The sequence below is a fragment of the Lipotes vexillifer genome, unplaced genomic scaffold (genome assembly GCF_000442215.2).
Source record: "Lipotes vexillifer unplaced genomic scaffold, Lipotes_vexillifer_v1.1 scaffold239, whole genome shotgun sequence".
NCBI lineage: Eukaryota > Metazoa > Chordata > Mammalia > Artiodactyla > Lipotidae > Lipotes > Lipotes vexillifer.
In genome coordinates this window covers 2,607,052-2,630,301 of record NW_006769620.1, presented here as the reverse complement: position 1 = coordinate 2,630,301, position 23,250 = coordinate 2,607,052, and the positions used below count along the sequence as shown (strand labels likewise).

The 23,250-nt window shown below is 41.2% G+C and overlaps 1 protein-coding gene across 1 annotated transcript in view; it reads right to left on the bottom strand.

Moving 5' to 3' along the window:
* ADAMTS9 (ADAM metallopeptidase with thrombospondin type 1 motif 9) overlaps window positions 1-23,250 on the bottom strand; it is a 172,673-nt gene that overhangs the window by 99,618 nt on the left and 49,805 nt on the right. Inside the window, exons 13-20 of the mRNA XM_007445670.1 lie at window positions 16,852-17,033; window positions 16,623-16,759; window positions 14,730-14,847; window positions 14,385-14,480; window positions 6,288-6,454; window positions 6,066-6,195; window positions 5,367-5,493; window positions 471-681 (exon numbers count right to left, since the gene is read on the bottom strand). Of these exons, the coding sequence (XP_007445732.1) occupies window positions 471-681; window positions 5,367-5,493; window positions 6,066-6,195; window positions 6,288-6,454; window positions 14,385-14,480; window positions 14,730-14,847; window positions 16,623-16,759; window positions 16,852-17,033 (1,168 nt within the window). The remainder of the gene's footprint in view (window positions 1-470; window positions 682-5,366; window positions 5,494-6,065; window positions 6,196-6,287; window positions 6,455-14,384; window positions 14,481-14,729; window positions 14,848-16,622; window positions 16,760-16,851; window positions 17,034-23,250) is intronic.

Sequence of the window (23,250 nt, the reverse complement as noted above, 5' to 3'; positions counted from 1 at the left end):
GACAAAAAAATGAAATAAAATTATTGCTGAGTTTCTCATCAAGCATGCTCAAGATACTGGCTAGGCTGGCTTGTCTCTTCCAGTCCTTAAGAAACAACCAACCAACAAAGCCTGGTCAGTTCTAGTTGTTATTTTAGGGGTATCTGTTCATGTTATCAACTTATTTACCAGGTTTATACTGAAGTCAATATTAGCAAACTGGCAAAGGAAAACAAAATTGGACATAGCTTGTGGGATATGAAAAATTGTTCTGTTGAGTTGTTCCACCACTCCCAATTTTCCACACGCCATGCCTACATCAGACATTACAAGTCAATCATGGTACTCTTCTGCAGTTTTAACGGGGGCAGCCATTATAAATCAATCATGGTACTCTAAATGGGATTTCTCAATGCAGCTCTGCAAGGAGCCATCATCAGCTAATCAGACTTACTCCAAGAAGACGACTCTCTGCGTGAGAACCAACTTACTTCAGTCCAAGCAGAATAGCGCCAGCCACCAGTGTTACATTCTCCTGAGCATTTTTCCCGGTTGCTTGGTTTGGGGTGACTGCTGCAAAAACTGTCATCAACCTTCTCGGTCTTCCCATCTAGCCTGCTGTATCTGGCACAGTAGATGTCTAATGTGCGGTAACCCAAGCCACACTGGGCACTACATTCACTCCTGCTGGCCACGTGCCACCTATGCATAAACAATGGGGAGAAACCAACATTTCTATTAAATATATATCTTATCGAGACTCGACTGGTGGAAGAGTTGAGCTCTGTTTTCTTCCTTAACTCAAATACCATGAAACCCAAAGCCACAGTCAGTTACTGAAATCCAATTTAAAACCAGCATTTCCATGTATTTTTCATGGCTGCCAATGTACACGTTAAGTCACAGAGTGATAGTCAGTGGTTCTATGTTTGTGAAGATTCTCCCCTGATACAGTCAATCTGAAATTCAAGCAACCAAAAAGAAAAAAAAAAAAAAAACACTGGAATTCAGCAGAGCAAAAAAAGCAATTTTATATTTAAAAGGTTCATGCAACCCAGCCTTCCATTTGTCAAGGAGGCTGCTTTAACAGGGAATCACTGTTGGAAACAATCCCTAGGAAATCTCCTTTATGTGGGCCTGTGCTGGAAAATGCTCGGTGAACATCCGTGAATTAATAAAGGAATGGATAATTTGGACTATAATTGTGAATTTCAAGTATGCTAAACTGTGTACATTATTATCTGTGAATAAAGACTATAAGTTGCTTGAAGCCATAGACCGTAGTCTATATAACTCAATTACAATTTTTTTTTTTTTTGGCTGTTTAGTGTCTTAGTTGCGGCACATGGGACCTTTGCTGTGGCACACAGGATCTTTCGTTGTGGCACATGGGCTTCAGAGTGGGCAGGCTCAGTAGTTGTGGCACGTGGGCTTAGTTGCCCGGCGGCATGTGGGATCTTAGTTCTCCGACCAGGGATCGAACCCAAGTCCCCTGCATCAGAAGGCGGATTCTTAACCACTGGACCACCAGGGAAGTCCCACAACTTTTTTTTAAAGACTAATTTTTTTTAGAGCAGTTTTAGGTCCATGACAAAACCGAGAGGAAGGCACAGAGATTTCCCACATACCCCTGCCCTCACATGCAGAGCCTCCCCATCATCAGCACTCTCCACCAGAGTGGGACATCTGTTACAACTGATGAACCTACGTTGTCACATCATTATCAACTAAAGTCTATACTTTACATTAGGATTCACTCTTGATGTTATATATTCTACGGGTTTAGACATATGCTTAGTGAATATATATCCACCATTACAGTATCACACAGACGTAAAAATCCTCTGTGCTCCACCTAGTCATCCCTCCCGGTCCCACGATTATTCACTTTTAAAAGTAGATTTGAATCTAACAAATTTTTGTCAACTTTATATCCCTAGTACCTATAAGAATTTTTTGGCACACAGTAGGTGCTCAGTACGTACTGATAAATCAAGTGGTTCTTTTAATGCTCCAGCAACGGAGCTAGAGCTTAAAAAAGAAAAAATAAAATGCTTAAAATGAATAGGACAGTCTAAAGAATGAGCTTGAAACGTGTTTCATTGATCAAACTTAGCAAATCCCAAAAGGATGATTTCTTTATAATCTTCATTCGAATTTGCTCTTGATCGTTAATTCTCTCCGGCTCGTAAACTCCATGGTTTGCCAAATGCCAGTGTCCTAAGAGTTCTCCCTTCTACACTCAGGAAGAGAAGAGCACTGGACACAAGCTTATCTTGGAATTTCTCACAAATGCTCAAAAGTAGGTCAGAGTTGACCCACTCCTACATTTGGCATGTAAAGTGGGCTACTGAGATTTTCCATGAGAGTGACATAGTATTTGGAGGATTTATTTCTAACCGGAACATGTTACATGGGGATTGTAAAACAGTGCTTTATCTCATCCTGTCAAAGTTTAATCTGGGCAAACTCTCACTTCCCTAAGGAAGTGAGGCAAAAAATGTGGACCAATTCAACAGAGGCATCTGGAACTTTCATCCGCCCTTTGATTCTCAGCTACCTTCTCTTTGCCTTCATCATCATTTCCTCGTGGAAGGGTTATTTTCCATCCTGGATAAGGGAGCCAGGAATCCTGGCCCCTACAAGAAAGCGCACCAGCAGCTTGGGCTGGAAAAGTGTACCAGAGTTTTCCTGATATTCACACAATCCCCAGAACCCAGGCAGAGAACGTGGAGTAGTCTGTGAAAAGGTCACAGCACTGCTTTAGGAAAGTTCTCAAAATGCTATCACTTAACTTCACTTATTATCACACTGGAAAGTCATCTCACCTTCAGTGTTCTGAATTCATTCATTCATGTCATGTAACATTTGTAATGTGTTACTATATTGCAGAAAAGCAAAGTTTGTTAATAAGTGGAAACAGAAAAGAATGTATGTCTCCAGCGGGTGTGCAGAGCATTGAGGCATTAAGTAATTTGGGGAACTACTGATTTAAGCAAGTTCCTCTATTGCAGAACTTCTCAGCACCTTCAGAATGTTAATCTGAATTACAAATCTTCACATAGTGGAGAAGACAGTCAGTAATACTTCTCATACATCCTGGTTTGCCATGGATCATCCTGTTCAACTAGCATTCCATAAAAATGTTTTGGGAAAAACTGTTGTAGAGTTTGAGCAGCCAGTCTTCATCTTCTCTCCAGGCTTTCAGTTTTGCACAAAGATACTTGGCAATTATTAGTATAAATCATAAAAACAGCCACTGTCAAGTTGACAGAGAGAAGACAGACAGTAATGCCTTCTTTGGGCTCAGTTTCTGCTTTTGCCTGTTTTTCAGTAAACAACTTTATTCTTCCAAAAATCTGTAAATGCCAGTAAGATATGAGCTTGAATGCTGACATATAAACACAATCTTCTAGGGACTTCCCTGGGGGTCCAGGGGTTAGGACTCTGTGCTCGCACTGCCGGGGCCAGGGTTCAATCCCTGCTTGGGGAACTAAGATCCCACAAGCTGTGCAGCGCAATCAGTCAATCAATAAGATCTTCTACTTAATTTCAGACATGAGCATGCACCTGTCTAGTTATGAGGCTTTAAAAACTAATCCTAAACTTCCCCTTTGATTCTTTTCATTTCTAAATTCTCCCCCACAAGGTCTGTCACTTCTACCACAGACACGTCTACCAAAAGGCATGGCGAAAATTCCTTCACTTTCTTTTCTTTAATCAGCCAGAGGTGCTATCATCACCCAAGCCGGTTCCCTGAGCTACTGTCCTCCTTTGGTATCAGCAGAGTTTCAGGTGTTTTTTTTTTTTCTTTCTTTTTTTACGTTAAGTATAAAAAAAAAGAGGTGGCTTTCTCCAAATGGGGAATTTAGAATAGTACCTTTGATATACCTACCATATGAAATGCAAAGACTTTAAGCCTGACTTTATTTACCTAGTTATTGTGAAATGAGTTTTAATAAAAATCAGAATCAGAAAGTGCAAATACAAGCTCAACACTTATTAGCTAAGTGACTCCAGGCAGGACACTTAACCTCACAAAGGCTCTCAGCTTCCTTATCTGTGAAATGGGGGCAAGTAGGATCCATTTCATAGGGCTACTAGGAGGATTAAATGAGACAAGGCATGTGTAGCATTTTAACACACATGACAGGTAGTCACAACAAGTAGCTGCTGCTATTATTATTATTATTACCCTTGGTATTTTATTCTCTAACCAAGTTCTGAGTAGCATGTTAACTCCACGTAAACCATTAATACAAAGTGAAAAGAAATCCAGTTGATATCTTCATAATTCTACATAAAAGTATCATGGATCCAAGGCTACCTTTCAATGCATTCACTTTGTGCAATTTGCTTAATTTTTGTTCTCCGTCAGAAAGCTTCCAATGCAGGAGAAACTCTGGAGAACATCCAATTCGCCAGCATCATCACCAACTAATGGCAGCTTATTTTAGAATCTGATTGAAGTGAAAAATATTAGTTTCTCGAAGAAACAGTTCAAACATGACCTCCACCTCAACTTGGTGCTCCTTGCATAAACTTTAAACAGGGTTCTTCAAAAATCATTTTTTTTTAGGGTCATGTTCTGTTACTTGCGGTTCTTTGTACAAACCCGCCTTCCTTGGGATTGTAAGAGCATGCTCAGTGCTGCAGGCAGGTGCTCCACAATATCTGCACTGATCCTTTGAGACTCTACCGGCCCCAGCTGGATTCAGTCAGTGGGGAAGTGAAATCTAAGGGAATGCAAGTAGGGTGGGCAACAGACATGGAGCAGAAAACTCCTCAGAGTTATTCCTTTTCACCAAGGGAAATGGAAAAGCTTGATAATTCTCTATTCACTCGCCATTTCTTGCCTCAGATTTCAGACTTTTCTTAAATATAGAACTGTTTGCATATCTAGATATCTCTATATAAATTTTCTTCTAGTCCCCTCCATAACTCTACATTAGTGCGTTGCAGCTTTCACATATGTAAAAGTTCTCATACTGGGTGATAAACACTGTGGGTGGATACAGAGCATTATGGGTACCTTGATGGATGAGGTTACCTCCTTTCTGTTGCCTTTCCAAACAAACTTTTGCATTTGACGTAACTCCCTCATAATAATACCTATGCAGCGAGTTGTGAGGGTCAAATGAGAACTTTTCTTGCCAAGTGCCATACTCTAGTAGTTGTTTCTGATTCTCAGGAGAACAAGAAATCTGCAGGTATATGTCTCAGATAATCAGTTTCAGAGGGATGGAAAACTGGCTAAAGCTTATTTCACTGAAACACAAGGAAGGGGGTCTAAAGACTAACAACCACACCTGCGTCTCACATGCAGAGACCTCCTACAAAACCCTCACAACTCAGTACTAAGGACCATGAGGAAACACTGGCCTCACCTCAGGTCACACTCTGTGCCGCAGGGTTCAGTAATGGGTGCTGGCTGGGGCAGCCGATCACATCTTTGATCAGAAACTGTAAGCTGATCAGATTCCCTGGTACAAACAGGTTTTCGTTTCCGCTCCCCTAAGCAAGGAGGAAAAAAATTATTCAGACAAAGTAGACTATTCCATAAACTATTTAGACCAGGGACTGGCAAACATTTTCTGTAAAGGGTTAGATATTCAATATTTTTGGTTCTGTGGGCCACGTGACCTCTGTCACAACTACTAAACTCTTGTTATAGGGCAAAAGCAGCTGCTTACGAATGTAAAAAATTGGTGTGGCCGTGTTTCAATAAAACTTTATTTATAAAAGCAGGAAGTGGGCTGGATTCAGCCCACTGGCTGTAGTTTGACAACTCATACTGTAGACAAAAGGAAACGAGATCAATCACATAATACGACTACTAAATCTACGTCTCTGGAAAATCAGCTTGGCAGAGCTGATTTTGCTTGGCTTCACACATAATGAGGAAACCTAGCATATCCTGAATCCCTTAAACAGCTCAACTTGCCAGCCCAAAGTGACCAGACAGATGCAGAGAAAGATTAGAAGATGCATGCAGATAGAAAGGTTTATACATTGCATGTATTCGGCTGCTTCCAAAAAAATAAACAACACCTTGAATCCCCCAAACTCAACCTAAAAGTAGATACCTTGGCAGGGTTTGCTGCATGCTTGCCAGGGTCCATGACTGTTCCAGTAAAACTGCTGGGGTTTGTCTTCAATTGGAATATTGAAAGAATAGCGCACATCAGGGTTGAATAACTTTCCCACGGACAACACCTGGGATGTGCAGACAAAATGGAGAGGATGTGTATGGGCCTGGTGATTCTTGGAGTTAGAAAATGGGCATGGGCTCATGGCCAAGTTTTTACCTGAAGCAAAAGTTCTTGTTCAATGCGATCTGTGGAGTTGATTCTTTCCACTACATTGTCGGACCCGCTGTACTCTATCACGGCATTCCCAACCCGGATTTCCCTTTTGGACATTGTGACAACAAAGTCTCCATTTAGCAAGAATTCACCTTTACTGCTTGATAAAGCTAAAGATGAGAAAAGAGAATTCATTGATTTGCTGCCACTTGAAATAATACTTTGATAGGCAGAGAGCCAGAGTGTGAAGAACGTAGACTTTTCAGCCAGACACGCACAGGCTCAAATCCGAACTTTGCCACTTGGCAACTATGTGGCCTTGGGACGTCACTTTCCTCCTCTCGGTCTTGATCTCTTTATCTCTTAAGTGGAGATAAAACACCTCCCCTTCATGGTGCCCTTGAAAATTAGAAATATAATACAAGCGTGCTAGTTAGCCTGGGGTTTGCGATACAAGCCCCGCAAACACAGGATTACAGATGGAAGCAATGAGCTGTGGTTACCAGAGGAGAAGGGGCGGGGCGGGGGGCAAAAAGGGTAAAGGAGATCAACTGGATGGTGATGGATGGAGACTAAATTTTTCATGGTGAGCAAGCTGTAGTATATACAGAAGCAGAAATATAATGCTGTACATGTGAAACTTATATAATGTTATAAACCAACATTACCCCAATTTAAAAGAAGAAAAAAATTTTTATGATTTAAAAATACATATTAATAAAATGAACACTTACAAAATTGGTTCCCACACAAATAACCCTTTCTACTTCATATGAGAATTAGCTGAACCTACTGAATCTTTGTTAGTTTTCTCTGTTTAGACAGATGTTGAAATGTAGAAATCCATAGCCAATATGATGCTCAAACATCACTTCCTTGGTGAGGCCCACTGAGGTAGCCAGCCTCCAATATGGCCCCAACAATCCCTGCCTTTTGATAGTCACACCTGTGTTGTTCCCTACCACACTGAGTAGCACTGATGTAATAACAGTAGCACTGGTGTCACCACTAGGATACTGTGACTTCCAAGGCCAGGTCAAAGGCATTAGGGCTCCACCTTGCTCTTCCTTGAATCTCTGGCTTTGGGAGAGAAGTCAGCTGCCATGTTGTGAGGATACTCAAGCAGCCTCATGGAGAGGTGTCTTGCAAAGAGCAGTGAGGAACCAAAGCCTACTGCCAATAGCATCTACGTGAGGCATCCGGTAAGTGGATCTGCTAGCCCCAGTCAAGCTTTCGGACAGGATCACAGCCCTAACTGAAGTCTTCACAGCCACTTCAGGAGAGACCTCAAGCCTGAAACACCCAGCTATGCTGCTCCCAGATTCCTGACACACAGAAACTGGGATATTGTATATACTTGTTGTTGTAAGCCACTAGATCTTGAGATAATTTGTTACATGGTAAAACCTACCTGGATCATTGTTTTTAAAACTGCAAGCCCCTCCCATTGGCAGCACAGATTCCATACTTCCTATCCCATTTCCCACCTTAATTTTTCTCCATATCACTTTGTTTATGCTCTCTCTCCCCAAACAGGAATGTAAGCAAGGATTTTTTGGACTGTTTTATTCACAGCTATATCTCAGCTTCTGAGAGAACACATGGTAGATGCTCAAAAAATAGTTTTTGGGGGGAAGAATGAATGACTCCACTGTGAATCTTGCAAAAGATGCAACAATCAGTGAAGCTGAACAAGGAATGTTAGAGAACAGCTTGAGTCAAGTGCCAAAACACTGGCCAACTAAGAACATGACAGAGTTAGACCAGTTAGACATTTAAGAAAAGGAAATAAAAATGGACAAAGATGATGAGATGACAGCTGCTTCAGAAGGAATACTTTACTCATCCAAGTGTCAAGAGAGACTCTTGGGAAAGTGAATAAAAACCTCAGGAAGCTTTTTAAAAAATGACTCGTTTTCAGATTTTACTGTCAAATTCAAACTTTAAGCAAAGAATGTACCACTCTATCACATGACTTGACTGGAAAACTTAGGGAAAAATATTTATTAATTGCTTATTCTCCATTCTAAAAACGTGGGCATGATTAAAATCAAAATACAATTTTGTTGGATATAAGAAAAAATAATATTTATTTTCATACTTTTTGATTAATTTCTCAAGATAAAATCCCAATCATATCATGATCAAATCAAATCATATCCCAATCATATCTTCCCCCTAGTATTTACTATGAAAGTTTGGTTTTATTTTAAGTACCTTTTTTTTTTTTTTTTCCAGTACTACTGCTCTTTGAATAATGAATTCTCCCATGTTTTGAGCTTGACATGTAGCAGGTACTCAAGAAAGCAGAGCTATTAAACATTTGAGCCCTAAACAAAATACTAGAAAGAGGCCAGTTACCTTCTGTAAGTTGTGCACGATTAGCAAATCTTGACAGCGAGGGATCCCTTGAAATGCACAGGCCATGTATTTAGGTGAATAAAAGGAATGTGGAAATTTGACCCAGGGTTGGCAAACAGGTGTCCTCCCAGACACAAATGTCAATCATTTGGTACTAGCCGTTCAAGAAACTACGCAGAACAGGATTCCCTGACAGCATCGTGTCTCAGCATCATTGATGACATCTGTCTTGGCTGTGGGATGCGGGGGGAGCCAAGATATCTTAGGCGTCTGCCCGGTCCTAACCTGCCCTTCACTGAGGCAGGTGACGCACTGTCTTTCACCAGAAGCAGCCCAGAAGCAATGCATACGGAGAAGAGGTTGAGAGGATTTAGGGGAAGCAGATGTCATACCCTTATGTGGAAACTAATGAAGGCTTCAGTGAAGCTCTGAATATTCCCCGTGGCTCAGTAGCACTAGCGTCCCTGTTTTCGAGGACATGGGAACCTCACAGAGTTCACCCAGTTGGGCACTATACTGATGCAAGGACTGCTCTTTGTAGGGTCAGGAATTAATTGCATCAAATTTGGTCCCTAAACCTGCGCATCATCTACCAGAATTCCTACCTCATAAGCCCCATCTCGGCCCTGAGGTAAAAGTAAGATGCCTTCATTTGAAATGGTTGGGAAGAAAGTGGTGACACAGGGAAAAAAAAGCTTTTAAAAAGATAATCTTTTGAAATAGGCAATCCAGGATCTCGGCTGCTTCTTCTGGATCCAAAATCCTTTGATTGTCCCTTTACTACCAACAGAACGTAGCTCAAACTCCTTGGCATCACCTTCCTGTATCTTTACAAATCTTATCATGACCTATTCTTCCAACCTCACCATTCACTCCCACCGATAAGCCTCAACCCCAGTCATGTTCATCCCCAGGTCAGCTACACATTTTTCTCTATGGAGGTAGTAAAGTGAAGGGGTTAAGGGTACTGGGTCTGAGGTCAGACCAATAAGGATTTTAATTCTTTTCCCATTTTCTGTTCATGTGACCTTGGGTAAGTTATTCAACCTCTCTAAGCCTCAGTTTCGTCCTCTGTATAACGGATTTCTTATAGAATTGTTACAAACATCAACCAGGATAGTGCACATAGGATTTGGTAGCTGGCAGGTCAAAATGCCTTCAAATGCACTGTCTCGCCATCACACTTTTATACTTGCTTAATTCATGGATGAGAAAAGCATGACTTAAACATTATTAAAATATTTTCTGAGGCCAGGCGACTTCTAATCGTGGACGTGTGTCTCCGGAGCCTGTTAACCACTAAAGTTTTCTAAGAAGAGGGTCAACACATATCCATGAAAAGAGTGAATGAATTCAGGCGTTCTTTATCTTATGTACAAATTGAAAGCAAATATGTTTAGCTACAGATTTTTAAAAATTTAAGATATTTGTTCTGCTAGACTGCATGAGCCTCTTTAAGTAAAGCCGACATTTAAAAATGCACTTTTCTAAGCCTAAGAAAGATCCCAGTCCATAGTAGGTGCTCAGTCAACGATGTCGAAAGAACAAGTGATTGATGGAACCTGACATTCGTGACAAGGAGAACAGAGAGCTTCCAGCCAAATAACTGTTTCCCCGTCAGTGTAAACCTCTGACAACCTCATCTCCCCTGCGGCTCCTGTAGCGTGAGACCCACCAGCCATGCAAGATGTAGGAGTTTCAGTGGGTCACTGGTTGGAGACGAGGTTGTTTCTGTAGCACCTCAGGCCTCCTGAGGCCGCCTCCTAACGTGGGTCACTTACATGGCGGTGGCAGGATGTGCTGCCAGAAAAATCACTCAGTTCTTTCAAGTGAAGTCGCATGCTAGCTACTCAGCTGATGTTTCACTAAAAGGGGGGAAATGAGATGTCACAAGGCCAGTTCTGTAAATTAAGCGATAATCCAGTTCTGGCTGTATTCAAAGAGCAATCATCTATCCTATGCTAATTCTGGGGCTCCTTTCCAATGTCTCCAGGCTTCCTCTCATGCTTATGCTGACCTGGGGCCATTTCACCCTTCACTGCATGCTCCTTATCCCATTAGATGGTGAGTAGGAAAGGAGATAGGAGTCATCAGGTGAAATGGAGTTCCTGCTTTATCTTGAACTGAATCGATTCCTGCCTTCCCACTGCCACCATTAATCAAGGGCTAAGTGTCCTGGAGACAAATAAGCACCATGGGAATGGCTCCTTTTTCTCCTAAAGAAACATGAACATGGTAGCACTGGGTGCAACTTGGCTTTAACCCAACGGGAGGGAGGGGTCTATGCTGAAAGGATGACCTTTGACATGGAGACTTTCTGCTTCGGTACCTTGTGAAACAAATAGTTTCCTGAAAACAACAGTCTACTGCCCAACCTCCCACTAATGCGATTAGGGAGCTAATTTCCTGGGTTGGTTTCCCCCCCATTTCACCCATCAGAGCTGGGTTGCTACAAAGGCCCTCTCTCCTGGAAACTGCTCCTTCACCAACACATGCAAAAAGAGTATGGCTTGACTGACCTTGAAAAAAAAATGTGAGGTATACAGATGATCGCTTAGCAACCGAACAGCTAGGACTGGCCTCCAGCAAGACTCAACTGGGGGCTTTAAAATCTTCTTAGAGCATTCGCTGCGCCTTCCTTCAAGCCAAGAGTAAACATTTACACCCAGCAGATTTGATGACAACATCATATTCCTCCTAACTTGTTAAGAAACCACTGTAAGGTTCAAAGGCTCTAAGGTCTTGACCTTCATGCTCGGTGAACTGTGACTCGCTATCTTTGCGTGGACTTTTCATTTGTTTCCAGAGAGACGTTCTTTGGCCAACAGGTAACTTTCCCATAATATTCCATTAAAGAGCCATGACTACCTCAGACTGTCTGTCTCAGATGACAAATCTTCTTTAATTTTGCTTTCATTCTTTACAAGGAGATTAAGAAACCTCTAGCAAGAAATAAAAGGATATAAGAAGGCCCTCCCCAATTCAGGCACCTGACCTGGTTGATGAAGTTGAATTGAACTGAGGCCACTGCTTGGAAAGAGATTATTTTTCCAAGAAGGAGAATAACAGTGGAGAATCCTCCTTTTCGATGAGAAGAAAGGAACAGCTCAACATGGTGTTTGGCTCTCAGGAAATTAACCAATAAAGGAGGCTGCATGCAATGCTGCTGGATTTAATTAGAAAGTAGTAAGGCCACAGCAGTCACAGGTTCTAATTTATAATCCAGTCCATGAAGAAAAGTGCTTGACCCATTGTGCACAGTGGTTGAAGGAGAAATGTGGGATTCCCCCAAAATAATTTGGATAGGGTCCTCAAGAACTTTGTTAACTGTTTTAAAAGGTACCACTCGTTTGGATATTTAGGGTGAGGAAAAGCTGATGCAACCACTGAGAACTGATTCCAAGTAAGATTTTACAGTCTTTAGAGAAGGAATGATTCTGTATATTTCCATCATAACTCCATCCCCCCATTAGACACATGGCAGGTACTCAGTAAGTGAAGACAGCATGAGCAATAATTATTATTCAATAATTATTCAATAATTCAGCCATCATGTACTTAGTTCATATCATGTGAAGGCTTCGTATCAGGAGCTAAAATTATAAAGACACAGCTTCTGACCCTAAAACACTAGTGGTCACATGGATAAAGAAGGAACAAGTCTCAATTGAGTTGATGGTTACTGCATCCTTTTGGCTGCTCAGGTCAAAACCATGGAGTCATCCTTGACCCTTCTCTTTCTCTCATACACCATATTCAACCCATCCACTAATCATGATGGCTCTACCCTCAAAAGATATCCAGAATTTGACTGTGTACTGCCAATTCCACTGCTCCCACTTGCGGACAAGCCGCCAGCACATCTCTCTTTGACTACTGCAATAACTTGCTAACCCATCTTTCTGTTTCTACCCTGTACCCTACCCACCGACCCCATCTATTCTCAACATAACAGCCAGGGTACTCTTTTAAAAATATAAATATGATTATATCATGTTTTTCCTTGGTTCAAAACCTCTAGTAGCTACCCTCGTCTTTCAGAGTTCAAGTCCTTTCAATGATTATACGGCCCTATATGATCTAGTCCTGCTACCTGTTTAATCTCATCTGGGACTCTCCTCTGTGCTTACAAAGCTCCAGCCACACTGGCCTCCCTCTATCCTTGGAACAAACTAGACATATTCCTCTTTTAAGGATTTCACATCGGCTGTTCCCTCTGCCTGGAATGCTCTTCCCCTAGACAGCCATTGTCTCTCACTACAATTCAAGCATTTCAACTCCACTGTTCCCGCCCACTCTCAGTGTCCCAATTTCCTTTATGCTGATCTGTTTTCTAATTTTACTTATTACCTTCTAATACCTGTTTATTGTCTATCTCCTTCCACTAAAAAGTCCTAAGAAGAAAGAAATTTTTATTTATTTTTTTAATGTTTTTGTTCTGTTTTGTTCATTGCGCCTAGAACAGGGCCTGGCACATATTAAATAAGTGGCTGGCTGAATGAATGAAGAGACATTGCAGAAAATGCTACAACAGAGGCATGTGTAAATGTTATATTTAATTAGCACGCTTGGCTAAAGGGTCATTGCTTATCTATAAACGATTTCATGCAGACATTCCAAAATATAGATACGGGTTCTAATTCAATCCAACAAATTCTCATTTCTAACTCAGTATTTCCAGATGTTTGGACTAGGCCTCCGCAGAGGCGGTATTCAGATGCATGGAGTCCCTGCCTGGATATTATAAGAAAGTCCATTCATTTCTTTTAAAAACTGACTGCCCAGCAAGACTGCCCTGATTTCTTCTAGATCTGAGTGCAAGTCGTGCTGCTCTTCAGAGCTAAGAAGAATCTGGTTGTGCAAGGTGACTAGCTGAATCCCTTTCTGTCATTACCCCAGTCCCCATGCCCTTTTTTTAATGAAAAATAATTGGGTGAATTTCCTAATCACTTATGGAAGTTTACAGAATGATAATCTGAAGTGGGACTGGGTTGAGCAAACAGCTGAAAATGAACACAGGGTTGTTGGTGAGCTGTGGTTTGAAAATAGGAATAGATATGAATTAATCATGTGCCTGGCCATGGTGAGAGAAAGATGAAGAAACTATGAAGTAACAAGATGGGCCACGTTAGCAATGACATAAGAAACATATTGCCAGTATAGAACCTTTTGGAATGACCGGGAATAATGAAATATTGAATAAGTCCACCTGTGGTCTGCTATTGGTTAAGTCAACTAACACCTCTACTAAAACACTGGCATGTCAGTTACCCAAAGGAGAGATTTTTTTTTTTTTTAAGACTCAAAAAGAGCAATGATTTTAGGCTAAACTTACAAGGCAAATACTTTCAAAATTTAATTTGGGGATATATGTATATGTATAGCTGATTCACCCTGTTATACAGCAGAAACTAACACACCATTGTAAAGCAATTATACTCCAATAAAGATGTTAAAAAAAAAAAGAAAAAAAAATTTTGATGTGGGCCTGTTTTCTAAGATCCAGAGTCAATTCCTTGATATTGACTACTATAACTACACAACTCTTAAATCAGTAGGCTGAGGGTGTAATGTACAAGGGAGAAATAAAATCATGAGTTTCAAGATCAACTTCTTTCTTTTATGAAAATACATGACATCTGAAAACTGTCCACCTGCTATAGGGGAAAGGAAGTAGCCTCTGCCAACTGCTCCAGAGGAACCAGAATTCCTGCAAATGGCAGGGGGCACCCATCTCACCTAAGTAGTTATCATCCTCTGATTTCCCTGAGAAACTGTGCTGCCGCACATCGATATTGGTAGCACCAGCTGGAATTCGGACCACAGTATTGTAACCTGAAAAGAAGTGAGCAGAAATTGAGCATTCCACAGATTGGTTCATTTTCTCTAAGCATGGTGTAAAAGGTGGCAACAAAGGAATACAATATAATTCTCACTATTAGGTGCCTTATAGCCAGATGGGTAATGTACCTTATCAAGGCTGATTTTACACTTGACATGAATACTTTTACATATTACACGTGGTTAACAATGTTTACACTTTGACTATTTTCCTTCTCATGGTTCTTAGGAACAAATTCTTACCATAATGTACTGTATTAAATGTTCCTGCCACTGTTTTGCACGAAGAATTATCGCCACCACAAACCCCACATTTATCTCTCCGGGCTTTTGAGTTTAAAACATGATCGCATCCAGCTTGCTTTTAAAAAGAAAACAGTTGAAATACATGGTAAGTATTAGAGAGATTATAAAATGATAAGTAATGTGTTTCTTTGAATGAGGTGCATTCAAAATGACAAGAACTTTTAAGTCTCTTTAAACTTTCAAGGGTTGGGAACTGAAATTGTCTTTAGCCTTGCTGTGGGAAAATGTGGCCCTTGGACCAGCAGCCATGGGCATCCCCAATGATGTTGGGGATGCAGAGTCTTAGGCCCCACCCAGATGTACTGAGTCAGAGTAGATTTTCTGGCATGCTAATAAGACCCTTAAGTGCTTCGTCTACAGATTAAAGTTAGAGAAGCACTAGTCTACAAGTAAGTAAAGTAAATGAGAAAAATAGCTCAGGAAAGAAAAAAAAAAAAGAGAGGTTGAGGACTGTATCCCATTAAAGAGCTCACACCCCATCTTAAGGGAGCAGCTGCTGTCCACTGCAGGCTACTGCTGCCGTGCAGAAATAGGAGCCCAGTGTTGACGTATCCCAATTTTTCAAAAGGGACTGGAAAATCTGATTTTATGTGAAATCCCCTATGTTTAAATACAGGCAATGAATGGAGGACAAAAGCATGACTGCAGGCTGCCAGGTTGAGGCTCTAAGCGGCCTCTTTAATTTCTTCACATTTTAATGCAATGCAGCAGTGTAGACTGGGGTCTGAAAAGGACACCGCTATCACCAGAAGACCAGAAGGACAGAGTTTACATCCTCAACTGTTTTGTTCCTTCGAATAAACTAGTCTTTGAGGAGACACTCAATGTTTTGCTCTAGCGCATGGACTAAAAAGGAAGTCCGCGCTGTAGCTGTGGGTCAGGAGGCGGGTGAAGCTCATAGGGGCTCTTCAATCAAATCCTACCAATGAGGAGCTCCAATGTGCCCTGGACTCCATGCAAGGAACAGATACATCACCTCAGAGCCTGGCTGCGAGGGATGAGTTCTGACTGGTGAGAGCAGGGAAATGGTGCCAAGCCCTCAAGAAATCAGCACTCTGACACTTTACCATCTGCCAGAAGGGTCTCGATTTCCCTCCCAAGAATAATTTGCCTGTATGTCTTTGGTAGAAGTTATCCTGCTTCAAATCAGAAATCTGAGTGAGGCCGGCTCTTCCTCGTAAAATCTTTTTGGAGCACAGCTATTCAATCTACAAAACTCACTGTCAGGAAGCTTTTGGGTTTAACCTGATGCACTGTGGTTATCGTAAAGAAGTGTGTATGTGTGTCAATTATAATAAATCTTCACAGGGAGGTTTTTTTCAGACTCTCACAGAGAGTGTCAGAAAAATCTAGGGCAGTGGTTCTCAAACTTTGGCATGCATCAGAATCAGGTGGTGCTGGGAGGGATAAATTAGGAGTTTGGGACTAACAGATACACACTACTATATGGAAAAGAGATAACCAACAAGGACCTACTGTATAGCACAGGGAACTATACTCGATATTTTGTAATAACCTATAAGGGAAAATAATCTGAAAAAGAACACACACACACACACATATGTAACTGCATCACTTTGCTGTACACCTGGAACTAACACAACATTGTAAATCAACTATACTCCAATAAAAAATAAATCAAATCAAATAAAACATAAAGGAAAAAAAAGAATTAGGTGGTGCTGATGTTGGTCCGGGGGCCCCCACTTTGAGAACCACTGCCCTGGAGACGATGCACAGATACTAGCAGCTGCTATTCTATCAAGGAAGCCACACATCACAGCTTGGCAGCAAGACAACACAGTGAAGAAATCGCCATCTGGGACTCACCCGGCAAAGGCCTTGGACACAGATGTCATTGGTGTCCTGGCCACATGGAGTTCCATCTACCACTCTGTCACGGAGCTGATAGTAGGCCGTGTTCCCCGCCACCCTGCAGAACAGCTTGCAGCGGTCCTTCATCAAAACTAGACAGGAGAAACACCATATGCAACGTGACTTTTGTGCCTGGACCCCGTGCCAGCCTGCCAGCCATGAGCACGTCCCCAGATGCACTTACTTCCACTGTACTTTGGGACCCAGCGCACGTTCGGAAGCAGACCATTGATGTTGAAATGCTTTCCATCAAAGTGAGCACACTGTTCGTCTCGGAAGTCTCGCTTCTGCTTGGGACATGGCTCCGTGTTGCAGGACTTAAATTTCATTCTGCGCCCCACACAGTACTTCCCACCATTTTTTGGCCTAAGAAAAGGTAAAGAACACACGTGCTGTGTTATAATGTATTTCTCCCCATTACTTGATAATGTAAAGAACACGCATACTGTATTATGACGTATTTCTCTAATGTATTATAACGTCACGTACTGCAATGTGGCTTCCTGTCTTTGAGGGAAGCAAAAGTGAAGTGGACAGTGACAGTGGCCAGGGCAAGGGCTCTGGAATCTGGGTTTGCCCTCTGCCTTCAACATCATTAAGTGTATAACCTTGGGCCAGTCACTGAAGGTCCTTGAGCCTCAGCCCTTCCATTTGTAGAATGGGAAGGCACCACCTGGTAAGGCTGTTTTGAGGATAAAATGGGAGAGCATCTAACTTAAAGTGTGAAACATAAAACCTGGCGTCTATTAGGCCATTCTGTGTCCTCCTTCCCGTGAACACCCACAGTCCCTCAGTTTTAAAAACATAGAAGGTCAAAGGTACAAATGAGTACTTGGAATGCTCCTGTCTACCTTCCGCATCACGGTGCTTTCATGGGCAACCATCCTAAAACTTGCACCATATTCCATCTCCACTCATTTCTGTCCCTCTTTTCTCTTCCTCTCTCTCCCTGCATGACTGTTGTTTTTGCTTTTGTTTTACAAATAAGATGGAATAAGACGTGCTCATATTCTGACTAATTTAACAGGAGAGAGTGTAAAGGTTTCATTAACTTTTGTGTGACAAGAGTATGGAGGACGCCTTGCAAAGCATCACACTGCAAATTTAATCTCAGCGTGCAACCCCGTTCATGGATTTTCCAGATGTGACCCAGAGAGTATATTAAACAACCCGTCTCCCGGCAGTCAACAGCTTGCCAAGTGCATCACAGAAACGGGAAGATCACAGAATCAGAGGAAATTGGACTCACTCACAGCCCAGGGCTGGAGCAGCTCGGACACCAGAGCTACTCGGATACCACAGGTACCACAGTTGAGGGCACCTCTCAAACCGAAAGATTTCTACCTTTTCTCTTTAGAGTGAATCTTTCAGAGTAATTTGGACCATAAGAAGTGTTTGTTTGTTTGTTTGTTTGTTTTGGTTTTGGTTTGGTTTTTTGCTTTGTTTTGTTAAAACAGGGCTTGGGGAAGGGAAATATATCCACGACTATAAAATACAGAATGAGGGGCAGTCTAGCTGAGCCCGTGAGGCTCTACAGCTGGATCTGGCTTCTCATCTTGGCCCTACCCTCACTGTGTGACCTTAGACAGAGTTCTTAGCCTCCCAGAGCTTCAGTTTTCCTCTTCTCTACAATGAGTGCACACAGCAAATGCCTAAAATGTTAGTGACTATGATGTTCCATGTCAGCACAACCCAGCCTAATCCCATCCGATTCAGCAGTTTCTTTGTTTTAAGAACCAAATCTGAGCTATGATGTGTGCACCGTGAGGCAGGTCTCAATGGTACTGCAGAGTGCCTGAGTCTCAGGAAGGGCTGCCTGGCCATGATGCTGTCATAAACATCTTCCATCCACCAAAGATATGTAGAGGGAGCTAAGAGAATGGGCTTTGCAGTTACAAGCTGGGCAACCTTGTGTAAGTTACCTGGTCTCCGTAAGCTTCATTCTGCACATGTAAACAGAGACGATGCTGGGCACCTGAAAGGCTTGTTATAAACGAGGAGCTCATCAAGGAGTCTCATAACTATTCATTGTTATTATGAAGAAGACTGCATCTAGGGATGCAAAACGGCACAAAACCCAACAGTATCTATGTCTGATCATTTCCCCATTAGGCCCGTATGATTTATATCTGCCTCGTGTGCTTGACTCGCCCATATTCACTCACATCTTGCCCAAGGGGAGGGTAGCTGAGGTACTTTTATATCAAGGGATGGAAGGTTCAGAGAAGTTAAGGACTTTGCCCAAGGTAACACAGCTAATAAAAGAACAGAGACAGGACTGGAATTCAAGCTTCCCAGGTTCTCCCACTGTGCTCTTCCTGCTTCATTCTCCAGGAACTATGGTCCAGAGTCCTGTCTTTTTCTTTTTTGGTGCCATTTAGAGATACAGCCTTGGTTTTCTGGATACCAAGTTCTTCTCTCAGTACCAAAGCACCCCAGTCTCATGCATAAAATATCACTGATGACGCATGAATAATAGATCAGGCTCATAACGCTGTAAAACCTGTTTTTCCTTCTACAAGGAAGACCCCTTCAATTTTTTCTCAAATTGAAATGATCTCTGTGGAATCTTTTTAAATGTCCCAACAAACTATAGTGGATCCATCAGATCATTTACCTGTTGTCTGAGAGTAACTCATATTTCTTTCCCTTTGAAAATAAATCTTTTCAGTGATTTTTTTCCTTTCGGTTCTCTTATATAAGAAGTCTTTTCTGACTCTTGAAATTGATCAAGGGCAGCAGTTCCTTGGGCAGCAAAGAGTTAACATTTGCAGGTGGCTTCCTGATTCACACGGTAACAGAATCCACCTTTGCTTGCTTTGACCACTATCAAATGTCAAAGAGCATTTTGTGACTTATTTCTATAAATGACATTAAAAAAAATGAAGAACACACAGAAAACACTCCATGTAAGAGGCAATATTGCCGAACGTTATAGATACTGATTCTGGAAACAGGATTTGAATCCCAGCCCTGCCTCTTAACCATGGTGCAATCGTAGGTAAATCGCTCAGTGTTGCTAAGCCTCAGTTTCCCTATCTGTAAAAGAAAGAGATGATGCTAATATTTACTTCAAGGGCTGAGTGAGGATTAATGGGTTAATAGATTCAAAGCACTTGAACAAGGCCAGCCATACAGTAAATGTTTAGCTATTACAAGGGTCTGTAAACTACAGCCTGTGGGCCAAATCCAGCCTACTACCTGTTTTTACATGGCCAGTGAAATAAGAATAGTTTTTACATTCTAAAAAAATTTAGAAATAAATAAAAAGAATATTTTGAGACACAAGAATTATATGAAATTCAAATTTCCCTGCTCATAAATAAGAGTTCTATTGGAACACAGTTACACCCAGTCTATACATATTATCTACGCATGTTTTTCACTATATCAGCAAAGTTGAATAGCAAGGACAGCCATCCTATGGTCCACAAAAACTAAGATATTTATTATCTGACCCTTTACCGAAAAAGTTTGCTGACCCCTGAGTAGTCTAGTGTACAGGGCACCACGTCACTTTGCAACTTCAGTCACTGACTCTGCATAGCCATCCTGTGTGGTAGGTAGTAGCATCCTTGTTTCTGAACCCTTGCTTGAACTGGGTTCAGAAATGTTAAGTAACCTGGCAAGGTCACATGCAGTTAAGTGAGACATACTGGATGAGAGACCAAGGCAGGTCTCCCTGACCCAAAGCCCACAGTCTGGCCTCTCTCCCACGCTGCCTCTCTTGAGACAGGTCTCTTTCCATTTCAAAACTGATTCTATGACTTTATTTGCTTTTTATGTAAAGGCAAATTATATTTTATGAATAAACATAAATTTGTCCTTTAGAAATATATGGCTTTTTTAATATCCTAGACAACAGGATCTCTGCTTGATTTGCATGTCCTGTGTAATGAGGAGGGCTTTACACAACTGAACTTACGTTTCAGCACGGAGAAATTCATGTTTTAATTTAATAATTTAGCTGGATGGAAGTTTTTTCCCCATATAGGCAAATACTGAAAATTATAGGAAATGTAGCTTTAAAAATAATATTAATCACATTTTCTAACTATTAAGATCCTTTTAAAATAATGCTTGTCGAATAGGGATGGAAAGGACTTAAGGAAATTGCTGATTAATTACTATGAAAGTAACTATATTCAGCACAGGCAAGCTGAATCATATATACAAAGAAAATTCATGATGCCGCATGGCCAAAGCTATGACAGAATTTTTGCCAAGATCATGGCAGGTGCATTCTACTCTCAAGGAAAGCTAAACTTTGGTCTGCAAATGGGTTTGAAAAGAAATCTCAACATCTATGCTTACTTACGATGAATTACAGTTAGCACAAGGAAGAGATTTCTAATGATACAACAGGCGGCCTGAGAAGGTAGTGTATTTTCTATATTTGGAGGGTTTTAAGAAGGGGTCTAATGACCGATTACAGAGAATGCTGAAAGAATATTCAAGGATTAGATGGGGTGGGCCAGGGAGCCATACTAGCGATCATTAATAATTCTGCCAAATGCGGCAGTCTATGGGACTGGATATCTCTATTCATTCATTAGTTAATGCCTCTCCCACAGCAACCAATTCTCAATATTTCAAAAGACAGATCCTTCTTGACTTATGATGGGGGTTACGCCCTGTTAAACCCATTGTAATTTGAAAATATCTTAAGTCGAAAATTCATTTAATGCACTTAACTTACTGGACATCCTAGCTTGGCCTAGCCTCCCTTTAATACGCTCAAAACACTCAGGTTAGCCTACAGTTGGGCAAAATCATCTAACACAAAGCTTATTTTATAATAAAGTATTGACTGTCTCTTATAATGTATTGAAGACTGTACTGAAAGTAAACAACAGAAGGGTTATCTGGGTACAGAATGGTTCTAAGTGTATTAGTTGTTTACCCTCATGATCGTGTGGCTGACTGGGAGGTGCAGTGGCCACCGCTGCCCAACATCAACAGAGCATCATACCGCGTATCACTAGCCTGACCAAAGAGCAAAATGCAAAATCTGAAGCACTCTTTCTATTGAATGCGAATTGTTTTTGCACCACTGTAAAGAAATCTTAAGTCTAACCATCATAAGTTGGGGACCATCTGTAAATTCATCCAACTCAGTGCTCAAAAAAACTTTGCTGCCATTCTTTACACCCAAATGAGAGACTGGTTTTCTTACATGAAACAAACATATGTTTATCCTCTTTTATGGAAGATTTCATAAGCAGTTGCTACGCTCAAAGCCTAAGTGGGAAATATTTAGTTCACAAATCCTGTCTTTTCTCAAATCTATGAGTTTATTATTATTCTTTAATTTAACCTATCTCCTAATTTAAAAGCAAAAGAGAAGCACGAGAAGAAGGAAATAATTTGCCTTTCCTAAAGAACTCGTGTGATTTTTTATGGACTATAACAATTCTATAAACCATTTTGTTCCAGTCACCAGGAAGCTCAGAGCCAAATTTAGGGCACAAAACAACAAGTATACGGGCCACTGGCCTGGGAATGCATCTTCTATTTCCAACGCTTTGTCTTGTTTTGGTACTCCAAGTTATGTTTTTGGTCATTCTGATTTTAAATTTTATTCTATTACATGTTTCTTATAGATCAGGTGACCACATAATTGTTTAATTCAGGACACTTTGAGAATTGAAAGGAGAGCTATCAATAACTTCTCCAGGACAACAGATGTAAACTGGGACCATCCTTACAAACCAGAACATATGCTTATCTTATATGTAGGGTGTCAGTCAAAAATGGGATTAAAAAAATAAAGCATTTAAAGATAAAACATTAGGGCTCCATTCTCATGATGGTGAACCAGTTTGGACCAACAACTTTTTGGGGATATGAAATTAGAAAGGATACGCTTTCTAAAGCTTGCTCATCAAGTATAGCATGATCCCATGCACATGGCAAGGCTGCTTCTCTTTTTTAGCTTTCATGCTTTCAAGGAAAATAAAAAACCTAAAAATATAGCTTAAAGTATCCAGATGCTAAATAAATACATTTTTGAATCACATGAATACAGTGAAAACATAAGAACGACCCAGTGTTCTCAATAAAGGTATACCTTGGATTCTGAAAATGGAGATCTTCATTATAGTCTAAGGGCTCCGCAAACTGAGAAAAGCATTTTGCCAGCAATGGTGGGGCTGGGAGGGGCTGCATTCTCTGAAACTTCCTGAGAATCAGGACAGCAACCACTTCCACATTCTACATAATGAACCATTTGCTCTGCGAATTTCTCTGAACAAGCTCTTAAACTGATCTGGACCTGACCTTCCCTTTTCAGTGTCCCTTTCCCTTGTCTAATTGACTCCCCCAGTGCCATCATAACCTTGGTTTTAAGAGGCAGACTCCTTCCTTAGTTCCCAGGGACATCCCGAAGTGCAAATAACTTGGAGGAGTTTTAATGAAATGATGTCAGGGCTGACACTCAACTAGGTGGATTGTATTGTTTTAAAACCTCCCATAGCAAACAGCCAGGACAAGGACCTCTAATTGAAGTCTTTAATGATCGGTTCCTAACTTCTGAATGAGAGGATCTTTGCTTCACTTCGAAGCTCAAGATCTTTTCCTGCTG